General features: G+C 42.0%; 1 protein-coding gene across 1 annotated transcript; it reads right to left on the reverse strand.

The window, feature by feature from the left end:
• Positions 1–890: 890 nt before the first annotated feature.
• cdk13 (cyclin dependent kinase 13) lies at positions 891–10,148 on the reverse strand. Its single transcript, XM_032503929.1, has 14 exons — positions 8,011–10,148; positions 7,000–7,566; positions 6,738–6,896; positions 6,502–6,641; positions 6,119–6,289; positions 5,816–6,005; positions 5,670–5,726; positions 5,258–5,359; positions 5,076–5,153; positions 4,364–4,480; positions 4,143–4,274; positions 3,870–4,066; positions 2,795–3,286; positions 891–2,379 (listed from the first exon to the last, which is right to left on the reverse strand). The coding sequence occupies exons 1-14, from the start codon at positions 9,156–9,158 to the stop codon at positions 1,679–1,681; spliced, it is 4,251 nt and encodes a 1,416-aa protein (XP_032359820.1). The 5' UTR covers positions 9,159–10,148; the 3' UTR covers positions 891–1,678.
• Positions 10,149–13,410: the final 3,262 nt, after the last annotated feature.

The raw sequence follows: 13,410 nt of genomic DNA on the forward strand, positions 1-13,410 counted from the left end.
TATGTTCTAGTAGAACTTCCATTTTTTAAATATATTGAGTGTATTCTTAAGTTTACTTTTAATTTGGTGCATCATAAACACGAGTTGTATCTCTAATATTATCTATAGCGAGACATTGGAAAAATCATTTCATTTGTGCGTGATGTGCAGGCAAAATGTTTTTTTAAAAAAAGCTGATTTTTTTGACAGAAACACCTTATTTGATAAAGGTGAAAATGGCAATAAAAGGTATTGAAATCCAGAAAAATAAATAAAAAATCACCTTCAAGTTGGCATTAAGAGGGGGCATCTGAACTGGTTTGTGATCTGAGAAATTGATTTCCATTAAGTTCAAAGAATGAGTTTACGTGCTTGAAGATTAAGTCCCCTGGGAGCTGTATGCTATTTTTATTCCTGACGGTGACACTCTGTATCTGTATTCGTGGTTGTGTATTAACTGTCTGAAACGTGATGTGTGCTGCTATCTCCTCAGCCATGTATCCCTTGATAAAGTCTCAGCAGAGCTAACCTGGCAGTTTCTTTTTGAATAGCATTATGCTACAAATACAGCCAAAGTGTCTATTTGCATTATAACTTAAGGAACTTGTCATTTTATAAATGGTGTATAAAGTGTTAAGATTTGGCCGCAGTGGAATCATGGGTGCCAGCTCTGGTCTGTTGGTTTTGAGTGAGACTTACAAGTGAGTACACTGTATGTCTATCTGCAACATAGAAACCATGTTCATCTGTTGTAATGAGTGCTGACTGCAGGTACAGTGAGCGAGTGGTGTTATTTGACAGGACACTGCCATCCAGTGGTGTGAACTATGAAGTCACCACATCTACCAATGGTCATTTCTACGTTACTGAGAATTTCAAAAACAATCCTTGTAATAATTAAACAGACAATACATTCTTGGCATTTCTTTAATAAACATTTGCCAAAGGAGCAGGAAGGGGGACAAAATCATTTTAGTACAAAAAAAAAGATGTTTTGAACTTGGGTTATGTTTGTTTTTGTTTTGCTCATGATCATGAACACCTATTGGCAAAAAGGCATGTGGAATTTAAAGTCAAAACCGCCTTTTCTCCATGAAATCGGATCTGATTTGTCATCCAGCTCGTCTGGAACTAACAGTCCTTTTTCCTCAAATAGCTCCCTGTGCTAATACCTACACCATCAACTGAACCATTACATAATCATGGCCATAATAAAGAGGACATTACATTACTGGTCATATTCCTAATTGTGCAGATAAAGCACACCATCCATTTCCTTTCATCCCTAAAATAGTTTCCGCCTACATCAGTCAGTAGTGCAAAACATTAATACTAGTCTGCCTTGGAGCAATTACAGAAAGGCTAAGGTAGAGATTTAAAATGTACCCAGCCTGATAAATGTACACTCAATAAAAGGTAAAAGTTTAATTTAAAAGACAGCAGAATAGATTACAAAAAAATAGGAAAAATGGTATGAGCAAGAAAAGCTCCTCCAAGTGTTATTGGGCTGTCCTTCTGCATTGTGCTCCACATTCCAGAGAGGAGGAATACAATGCCTTACACAGATTTAAGTTATTACAAACTGAGTGTGCATCTCCAGATCACTCTGATCTGGCCTGAGAGGCTTCAGGCTCAAAACTGAGTCCTCTACCATTTTTTTCCCCATTGTCACAAACCGACATTTCCTACTTCCAGTCATTTAGAAAGGCAGGCCTCGTCCTCTGATTGTTGCTGTTGAGTTCACATGTGGGACAAAGCCGAGGGGTAGTGGTGGGGCCCCGATTTGGGAAGGGGAACCCCAAGGTTGTCCTGGCGCTGGGATGGGTGGGGGAGGGGGTCCACCATCCTTTCTAGCCATTGCGTGGTTGTACAGGTGGATAGCACTGGGGTTAGGCTGTCCCTCCACAGGTAAGGGGCTGTGATTGTACTTAAAACGGTGGTCCTTGTCCCCAGTGAACACCATGCTACTGGGTCCAGTGGCTCCAGCGCCTGGAGGATAGGGGTCTGAGTGGGCCGGGGCCAAAACGCCTGCAGCAGACGATGAGCTGGCAGCCTGGCCAGGTCCGCCAAACACTTCTCTCAGAGCGTGAGGTGGCAGGCCTCCGCCTAACATGTGACCCATGTAACCGTCCCCAAACCCTGCAGGAGTGAAGGGTGGAGGAGGTGGATGGATGTAGTCACCGCCGTATCCAGGCCCCTCTGCGGTAGGGAGAGGTGGGTAGTCTGGCTCTGGGGGTCTCCCTCCATCACCTCCACCTGCAGACGCAATAGGGGGAGCGTGTCCAGTCTTGGGTTCAAGTGGAGGCTGCCGGTAGTCCAGGTCGGCATGTGGAGGTGGCTCTGGAGGCTCAGGCGGCCTCTGGTCTGGGGGCAGGATGGACACGCCACCGACTTCAGACACTGAAAGACAGAAATTACAACATTATTTAAGTACTGAAATGTAATTATTGTTTTATTTATTTATCAAGATTTATCTTGTGCTGCTGTAATGTGAATTTCCTTACTTCTTATCCAAGTCTTAATATACAGTTTGGGGTAAAGTGTTACTTTCTTATTTTGCACAGGACTTCGATCCTAATGTACCTCACTGGTACTCCACCTGTTGAGCACTTTCCAAGGGATGCACTCTTAGCCTAATCTGTATTCTTTGTATATTATTCCATCTGGAACCAACCCGTGTTCTACAATTCTGTTATCAACATGTGGTTGAAAACCTTTTGAAAACAAAAATGGACTTGTAGGGCCTCAAGTAGAAATAGATATCTATATGATACCAGCTGTTTCACTGAAAAGATTGAAACACATGTTGGGTTACCTGGAGAGACTGGGCTGGGTGCTGGAGGCTGTTTGACCTCGGGAGGTAGAGGCTGTGCTCCTCCTGCAGGGTTGGTGCTCTCCGCCCCCTCCCCGCCATCACTTGGCTCCTGCCTCTGGGCCTGCTGAGCCTGGAGAAGCTGGGCCAGCAGCATCGTCATGGCTGTCTGCGTGGCAGCTGCGGCCTCTCCTTCTGGAATACCTGGCGCTGCAGACATGGGGGGTGAAGGAGGCTTGGGCATTGGGGGTGTACGGGGCACTCCTGGAGGAGCAGCAGGCTGAGGAGGCTTGGCAGGCGCGGGTTGAGGGGGAGGCTCAGCTGGGTCAGTGGGAGCCAGGGCTTTGGAGAGCTGTTGTAATGTTTCCTGATTGACCTTCGTGCCCATGGACTGGACCAACTGGGCCGTGGTGGCCGAACTCTTGGGCTGGCCGAGGAAGTTCAGGAGGACCGCAAGCTGCTCCTGGGTTAACTGGGAGTTTGGACCCTTTGGGTCTGTAAAAAGACAGAAGATACGTTCAGAGATGCATTCCTAACCTTGGGTAACCTCAGCCGGGATGAAATATTCTGAAGTCAAGGTTTAACTTACTAACTTTTTGTTCTGGAGCATTCGACTGAAAGTCGTACTGTATATCACAATGAGTCATAATAGTTTTAAAGAGCTTTTAAATTAAAATGACGCACTCACTCTTAAAAATCACATAATAACTCTCCCATGAATGTATACATGAAAACAAGTTCGACCAGTCAGACTACTAGTCCAGCTGACCAAGCCGGGTCATCACTAGAACAAGGGCTGAAGAATACTACACGGTTCAGTATTGAAGAAAGTGGGTACTGACTAAATGAGCTTGGTTCAGTATCCATCTTCAGAAGATATGGGAAAGACAAATTAACTAAGTGAGTAAAGGAATTAATGAGTATTATGGACTAATTGTTAATAAGTGCTATATATAAGTGTTGTACTTGTTTTGGATGCATTGCATCATACTAACACCAGTAAGTGCAATTTAAAGTTATTTACCAGTGACTGACAAGCTAACAATACGACACAAATACAAACAGTAGTGAAACTCACCCAGCAGCGTGGAAGCAGCCACATTCTGAGCTTTAATACCTCCAGGAGCAGGAAAGCCCTGGGGGGTGTTACTGCGGCTGTCGTCGAGGCCCAGCTCCTTACGGGGCGCCTTCGGGGCTGCCACTTCCTCCGGCATCTGCTTCTGACGCCGGCGTTTCTTACTCCACAGCTCGTGACAGTCCTGCCACAGTGGAAGACTAGAGAGATGCAAACAGTTAACTTCTGAAATGCTGTTAAACCAAACGTGTTGATGCAACATGACGCAAAACATACTCTGGCGGGGGCATCTTGTCTGGGTCCACGTCCTTGAGGAACTCGCTGCCCAGCGCTTGTTCAGCTGTACAGCGTTTACTGGGGTCCAAGTTTAACATGTGGTCAAACAAGTCCAGGGCAGATGGAGGGATGCTGGACAACAACAGAAGCACAAGACTTTAGGACAATGCACTGTCAAATCACAATTACACAATTAATTTGTCACGTATACATGAACTTACAAAGCATACTCCTCTCGTAACCGTCTTCTGTACTGTTTCTTTGGCTTCATGGTGTTGAAGAAGGGTAGTTTTATTACATCTGGCCAGACAGCAGGGCAGGGGCTGCCACATATTCGGCTGAAAGACAAATTCATTTGTTTAAGCAGAACTCAGCAATGCGTGGACATAATAGGCAATGGTGACTTCCTACATATCTCCAAATGACTTCTTGACAACACCTAGAGAACTGGCCTGACTTAAAATCACATTTGCCTTCAATGGAGCTAATTTTCACTTCTCTCTCACACCCACCAATGTTGTACTTGTAAAGCGATTAAGGAAAATGACAGAACAAGTGAAAAAATGTTTCTTCCATGTTGCGCAGCGCCAGAGCTCACAGCAAATGAAGATCTTTGCAAACGTTCAGGGTTTTCCCAGTAGAGGCTGGCTGCCACCACTAGATTAATCACTACCTTCACCTTTCCTCCAACAAGGGCAGTCATAACAAAACAAGTGAGACCCGTTAATCAAAACATCATGTGGTTGCATAGCTTTATGGTCGATTGAGACGATCAGTGGAAAAAATGAGCAAAGCTTTCTCTTCCTGTTTTAGCTAAAACCCACTCTCAGTGTGTGTCTGGCTCAAGTGGGTGCAAAACCATGTGGGAACCAACTCTAGAGCTCACAGCTAAATCTAAACGTCAGACATTAACATTTAACGGCCTTAACTTACCTGATAAGCTCTAACTGGGCAAGCTCCTGATTAGCTTGAAAAATTGGTTTCTTTGTGAACAGTTCTCCAAGAATGCATCTGTGAGAGACAAAAAAATACAATTCATCATTATAAAAGTAAAAGAATGCTGACAGGGCTGATAGTCAAGTGACATACAGTAATTAGACTTTTCCTGCTCTTACCCGCAGCTCCACACATCTATAGCCGGCGTGTACCTCTCTTCTCCCAGAAGTAACTCTGGAGGACGGTACCATAGTGTAATCACTTTATTGGTGTATGGACGACTGAAAATGAGAAGAAAAAGACAACAGATGTTAGTATTATCACACACAAGTGAAACTATTAGTAGTAGTAGTTTATTCAGCCTTCATAAAATCAATAATTCTATACATATAGTGTAAAATCAAACAGTAAATAGGGACTGAAAGGATTAGGCTGAGTCAAAAGCTAATATATGCCTATCCTATGTTGTTATCCTATAAATCTAAACACACAAAAAATTTAAAATTTACAAAAAAGATATAAGTGAAATAATTGAGGGTGAGACAGTTCAACAGGTGTGGTGTGTATTTATCAAAAACATAAGAGACTCACCTCTCTTCAGAGTTATACAGCCGCGCAAGACCAAAGTCTGCAAGCTTTATTTGACCTCTGAATAGGAGGGGGGAAATCTTAATTAAATGTAGTCGGAAAAACATGTGTGACCATGTAATGAAACCTAAAATGTGTAGAGGGCTCACTTGTTATTGAGCAGGATATTGGAGCACTTGATGTCTCTGTGCAGAAAGTTCTTCTTGTGGCAGTAATCAAGACCCTCAAGCAACTGTCGCATGAAAGACTTGATGTGGCTCTCGTTGAAATGGACCAGGCCAGACTCAAGCAAACCCATCAGGTCGTGGTCCATGTATTCAAATACAAGATAGAAAGCACCTGGGATGAGAGTAAAAAAAGGTAGTCATTACAAAGACTATGACGATGTATTAAACAGATTAATGTTGTGTGGCAGGATCATAGAGCCACTGCAGAGCGAAAACATAACGTACCTTTATCATTCTTGAAGTCTAGAGCATCTTCCTTGTCTGTGACAATCTCCTTCATGTTTATGATGCTCTTGTGGTTGAGTTGTCGCAAAATCTTAATCTCTCGGATGGCCGTGATCGGGAAACCCTCCTTTTCATTGTCCAGCCGAACCTTCTTTAAAGCCACCATTTCAGCTATGACATAGAAATAGTGTCAAGACGACAACACAAGCTGGTCTCGCCCTAAGCAGATTCCTATCTATCACCACTTGCATTTCACACAGAATATTCGAAATAAGAGATTATCATCATCAATCTTTACTTCACCTCAACAGAACATTGAGAATGGATCTGTTTACAATGTAGATGAGGAGTTACAAATGAACCTGTATCTTCAAAACACTTACCAGTGTCTTTGTCTTTAGCTTTGTACACCTGACCGTAGGTGCCTTCTCCTGTGATTCCAATGATTTCAAACTTGTCCACACAGCGTTTGCCCCAATCTATCTCTGTTTCTTTAATCTCGCCGTATCTTGGGCCACAAATTCTGGTAAATTAAAAGAAAAAAATATTTCAGTGGAGGAAAAGTGAATATACAGCAAATAGCAAAAGATGATTTAGCACTAAATGCCAAGTAACATACTTAGGTCTTCGGCGAACTGTTTGGGACTTTTTGTCGTCGGGTGGGCTGTGCGGGGAAGACGTGCCCCCAGGAAGTTCAGGGGGAAGAGGCAAGTCAGTAAGAAGCTGACGGGCCTTTCTCTCTGACTTTTTCTTCCCTGAGAGCAAGCTGTCCTTCAAGCTGATAGTAGAAAAATGCAGGAGAAACAGAAAGTAAGTTTTAACAATCAAGAATAAAAAGGTGGATAAGAATTCTGTCAGTGGGTACAACAACACACCCATACCTTTCTCCTTTACTCATGTGCTCAAGAACTGTTTGGGGCAATGGTAGGGATGGCAGAGTAGAAATGAGTGAACTAGTTGATCGTTCCTTGTCTTTGTTCAGTCCAGATGCTGGTGCTTTCCTTTTGTCCCTGTGTAAAGAGTCATCTTTCCTCTTTCCATCTTTGTCCTTGCTGGTCTGGTGCTCAGTGGTCCTCTTAGACAACCTGTCAGAGGGGGACTGGGGCTGGCTCGATGTGGGAGTTCTGGGACCTTTCTCTGGTTGTGGTGGAGAGGGAGGGCGGCCCTTTCTGAATGTGTGATTGGACTTTGGGCTGGGTTGATGAGCAGATAAGGAACCCTTGGTTGGAGTAGATGTGTTGCTGGAGTTCTTGGCCTTGGCAGCTGCTTCTGCAGCTTTAGCCTTTTTCTGCTTACTGAGTTCAGCAGCAAGACTGGTTTTGAAGGTGAGTGTGCTTGGTGAGAGGCTGGAAGGGCGACTGCGGGAGCGAGAGTGGCGGTGACGGCTGCGAGAACGTGAATGCCTTGTGGATGAATATGGACTTCTGCTGCGTGACCGAGCAGATCGCCTGGAGAAAAAAAAAAAAGTTTTGTTCCTATTACAAACTTCATTGGACCATTGTGCATATCTAAATTTGGAAACATAACATAAAATGAGTTATACCACTAATTAGTGTGTGTGAATGAGTTACATGCAAGACTTCTCTCACTCTCAGTCTGGCAAAGGTTTTTGGAAAGGAATTGGTAATCCAGCCAATACTGACAGAAAACATAAGGCCTCAATAATAATAATAAGTTAAGACTTTGTCCTTGCTTGGGTTGCACTATTATTTCAATCTGTAAAAATCTACAACCCCTGTTGTGGAGAGCCAACGTCCAACGAGTCAAGGACAAAAAAAATTCCACATAACTCTAAACAATCAAGTCTAAAGAAAACACAAATACACCACAAAATTACACTACAGCCAACAAATGAAATACATCATACTATTAGCTGCTATATGAAAACTCACCTGACATCTGGACTTGGGCTCAGGGACTTTCTGTATGGACTACGTGATCTCTTGCGGTTTCCATAAGGACTTGAACTGACCTCTCCTTGTTCATACGGACTGTGTCGGCCATAACTTGGGGACCTGCGCCAGGCTGCTGGGCTTGCTGGGGATCGCTTCCTTTTGTTGCTGGAGTATGAACTGGGTGACTTTGGCATACTGTACGCCCCATAACCATCTACATCCCGGCTGTAATATGTGGAACTGGGAGAGAGTCGTTTGCTCCCATAAGTTGGACTTCTTCTAGATACTAACTGGTTGTAACCACCAGGAGACTGGTAGTTATATGAATATGATGTCCCATAGGGACTTTCTGATTTGAAACCAGGACTTCTCCTGTATGTCCTGAGGTCTTCACGGTCATCTCTGTAAGATTGTGGAGCATCTCTGTAGGCAGATGGGGGCTCTTTATCAGATCTTGTTTTACTTTGCCTTTTTGAATCCCTTTTATCTCCGGATGGTAAGGACTGAGATGTAGATGTCCTTTTACCATTTCTGTCATTGCTCCGTGTAGTGTCTCTGTGATTTTTATTTCCAATAAAGCTGCCTCCACTCCTAGCTTTTGAGGAGTCTCTCTCACGGCTGTGGCGGTCCTTTTTCCTGCCTGGGTCCTTCTCTTGCTTGCTTCTCTCAGACGGACCCCGAGTTTGTTCATCCTTGCTGATGCACACTGCCTCCCGGTCTCTCGGGTGACTTCTGTCTGGGGATGCTGGTCCATTATAGTCACCAAAGTCAACATCGCTTAGTCGGTCCACTGATAGCCTGTCAGCATGGGGGTCAAGTTTAGGAGAGGGGCTCCCAGAAAATCGTTCTGACTGGGAGCTTACGTCATCATACTCCACCAATGTCCGAAGTTCTGTGTCTTTCTCAAAAGTGCCTTTTCGGTCATTGCCAGGGTCTCCTGTTGTACCGGTATAGCACAAGTCTCTTCCCTTGGCCTGTCTGCGTTTCTTTCTCCTAGAAGCCGATGAGCGCCTCTTCTCACGGTGTCTGTCTCGCTGAGCAGCGGCACCGATACCTGGTTTACTACGCCTGTCCTGTCGGTTAGCATTTCTCTGAGCAGAGGGGCTCCGTCCCCGAGCCTCGCGAAGCACCTCTGAATTAGGCATCTATCTACTGGATAAGCCCTATACCTAGCTGCGTTGAGAATAATCCTTATATACTTTACCTATGTTCCTTGTTGTGTCGTGGAACAAAACATCGGGCTAGCTTTGTGACAGGCTAGTTAGCAACAGCAAATCCACAATTAAGACAGCCAGCTAAATAGCCTAATCACAAGCTTAACATTAGCATTACAAAGCAAGCTCGTTTCAGGTTCACCTAAGTTATCCCCAACAGTAGTTCTTTTTATAAGACTTTGTGCCTGTATATCCCGTCGCATAAAATCCACAATATGGTGTTCAGTTATAGAATCAGTCGGTACTCAACCATTGTAGTCCAGGATGGAAATCTCCCAGATGTGGTATCTAGCTAGCTAGCTAGCTAATGGTAGTCAGTTTAGCCAGCTAACGTTAGCCTATAATAGCTAGCTAACTGTTTACAGCTAGACAGTCGCATTCATGGTCAAAGCACAGGCCGAGAGCCCCTGTAAATTTAAAATCCAGTTCTTCTGTAAGGTTGCCGTTCCTGCAATCATGTAAATCCATTAACAAGATTGTGTTAAAGTGGAAGTAAAAAAAGTCCGCCTCCGTCTCACAAACTTCTTCTCTCCTTCCATCACACTCCAGTGTGCAACAAGGAAGTGAATAGCACGTTGGTTGGATAGCCGCCGCCAGCTAGCCAGCTAGCCGCTATCATATTAGCCGGCTAGCTTTCTTTTCTCCTTTGCGTGGAGTTCAATGAAACTCAGTCAAGATGCAATATAACAATGCTGTTCAAAAACTCGTCCGCTTTCACGTATCCCACCCGGGTTGTTCCTCCTTCTTACCACCGCATGGTCCAAATGTATCAAACGTGTTTCCGGCTAAAATGGCTCCATAATTCTTTGATTTTATTTCAAAATATTGTAACTTTGTACGCAATGACAATGTGGCTAAAATGGTACAACTCGCCAGGGCCCAGACAGCTTTCAAACTACAGGCCTTGTGCGTCGGTGTCAACCAATGATGCCCGTTTGCGTAATCAAGATTAGCTGTTACGTCACACCAAGGGAAACCACTACTTTTTCTTCTTTGTGTTGTTTAATCCACGTATAGATCTATACCAGAATATTATTGTAAAAATTCCATATTCACAACAATAAATGGACGGACTCCAAATTAAAGTTTGGATATTTTTATCAAGAACTGCGTCAATATGGCAACATTATAAGATTTTTTTTTTTTTTTTATTGTGGTATGGACAGTTTTATTAAATACTATTTAAGTACTCGTGTTTTTTATATACTGTGTGTGTGTGTATATATGTATATATATATATATATATATATATATATATATATATATATATATATATATATATATATATATGTGTGTGTGTGTGTGTGTGTGTGTGTGTGTGTGTGTGTGTGTGTGTACGTGAGTAAAGTAAAAAGAAAACTTCTTCTTTGGGTTTTAACGGCAGCTTGCACCCTTAATATTGCACTACTGCCATCTGTTATCCAAAAACGTTTTCATTTATTTCGCTCTGATAAATATTTCCTGCAATAACAAGCATATGCTCTACAGTTTCCAGTACACACACAAATTGCTGGGTTGTTTCTGTAATCACATTGTTGGGTTGATTATGTTGGGTCATCATTCTGGGTTGTTTGGGGTACTGTAAACACAATAATCACAAACAGTTGGATCATTCCCTGTAATGTGATTTGTGCCGTTACAGTTACTGTGTCAGCGTACTTATTGTTACTTTCTCTTTCCGTTTTGTTCCCCTATACTTTTTAACATACCTACTCCTTTTTAGATTGAGTTTAAATGTCTCCCTTTACTAAAACCCCTACTTTCAAAAGATAACACAAGGTAGACATGTTTCAATTTAAATGAAAGGAAATGAAAATTGACCATGAACCAAATGAGATTGTTCAAAAATTGGCTTTTAAAACATTAGAGTTATTTGATTTTAAAATTCCGTGAACATCATATATGCTGGATAAAATGCTATTATACTACAGGTAAAACACTATTATACTGCAGGTAAAACACTAAAAGTATACTAAAACTGTAAACTGTTATTGATTCCCACACGTTAGGTATACACTGATTTCATGCTAATAAAAAATCAGTCATCAGTAGTCTGCATTGTGGTAAATCATGGTAAACCAATATTCCCCTTGTCTTCCTCCATGACATTGCCATAACCGAGCATTAGGAGAAACATATTTGCAGCACAAAGAAGCAGTGTGATTTTGCAAACACAGATATTAGGGCCTGTCTCTGCTCTGAGCATATATTATAATGTGAAACAACAACTTGATGCAATCAAATTTTGCCTTATAACCTGCCTACAAACATGATGACAAGAGGTTTGAGGTGAAGTCATAAGAAAATTACACAGTAGAGTGAAGATCTATCTGAGAATTCCCTGCTTGGATATTGTTAGTAATGCGGGGAACTTCTTTCTTTCTTCATCGGATAAATGAAAAAGGTCAGGGTCCACAGGTGGTGGGATTCAGTGTTCACAGAAATATGAGCAGCAACATGCCCTAAGTGCCAGAGGAACCTTCTGGCTGCTCAGTGTAATAACTCAAAGAATATCTGAATACATTGGGAAAATGTTATTAGTAATATCCACTTTATTTGCCATTTCCAAATAACTCACACACCAAAAAAAAAATGAATTGAAATGTAAGCATCACCTCTGGCATTCACTAACAGATAGGCTACATTAGTGGCTATGCACATGTTCAAAGTAAGTAAACATGAAGGAAACATAGAATTGATGGCATACACACAACCATCCAATCAAAGACATTGATATCTGTTCTTTATTCCAAGGGTATTTATATAAAAAGCAAAACAAGTTATTTGAGGACAGATGGCTCATAGCTTTCCCACAAATATCTGTTTTAGTATCACCTCTTAGATCCTGCTGAACAAATGTGGGTCATCAAGTCTATTAACATGAACACGAATAGAATTATGAACATTTTTTTCTTCTGAAAAAAGCACTGAAACAATATTAGCCTGTGTTACGGCAATGTTAACAGTATATAGCAAGCACTATGGTGGTCACTTTAAGCATAGTAGCTTCTACAATCCTCAACAATGAAGACACGCAGCAGTTAATGCAATGGCCGTAAGCTGAGGAAGGTATGCCATAACAAGTGTGTTTCGTGGTACGGTGTACTGGAGGTTAGCCCTTAAAAAATATTAACCCAAAACTACTTTCTAAACATTCTGATGCCATGAGTTCCAAACATTTTGGGTCTGCCTCACATATCTTTAAATTCTAACTCTCTCTACTATGTGCTTTTCAGTTTGCAAGAAATACCAGACAGACATGTTTCGCATTACTGTTTTTTGTACAATTAACACTGAAATATGTCACAACGCCAGGAAGTATTTAGTGTTCATGTATTAACTCGGGGGAAATAAATGAGATGATGTTAAGTAAACAGTTCACAATGTTTGAATGATGTTGGGTTTTCTAAACTGGGTTAAAATCTCAGAATTCAAGTGTTCAGTGCACTCACTGACACTGTTGTGATTTGTTTCCGAGTTTACATATTCTCTTACTCTTTGCATTTACAACAATCATTTCATTTTGCATAGACTGCAGTGTCGGGCATCCTTCTATGTAATATGTGAGCTGTTGCTGTTAATGTACATTTACTACTTTAACTGGATCAGATTGAAACGTGGCAACAACTACTAGATGGTTGTCTGACTTCAAATCAAACAGGTTATCTAAAATGAGTTAAAAGACAACAAGAGTGGCTCAATCATAAAGGGAACTAAGAATTGGGAGAGGGATGGGGGTCAGATTTTAAAGTGTGTTTTGGTCTATGCAATTTAGCTGTTAATCATTTACAGTATGGTCATTTTGCCAATTTGATTACACTGCTTCAATCCTCACCTGCCTGTAAAATTACTGCAAGAGGAGCAAGCGCAAATTCATTAATCAGGTAGTTCATTAAGATGTTACTTCAGCTTTATAACATCGGGTTTAGCCTTCAACAAAGTGGAACAAAGGTAAATAAAGTAGAATGTCAATGACCTCTAGACTCATGCACATCATTTGCAGGATAAGATTACAGGCAAATAGGATGGGTATGGGAGGAGGGTTCACATTCACAATGCAAAGAGAGGCAGCAGTGATGCACTGCACATGAATGACTAAATACCTTGCAATATTTCACCAGGCCATTCACAATGAAATTCTTTAAAGTGTCATATTATGCTCATTTTCAGGTTCATAATTGTA

Source organism: Etheostoma spectabile, chromosome 22 (genome assembly GCF_008692095.1).
Source record: "Etheostoma spectabile isolate EspeVRDwgs_2016 chromosome 22, UIUC_Espe_1.0, whole genome shotgun sequence".
NCBI classification, from domain to species: Eukaryota; Metazoa; Chordata; class Actinopteri; order Perciformes; family Percidae; genus Etheostoma; species Etheostoma spectabile.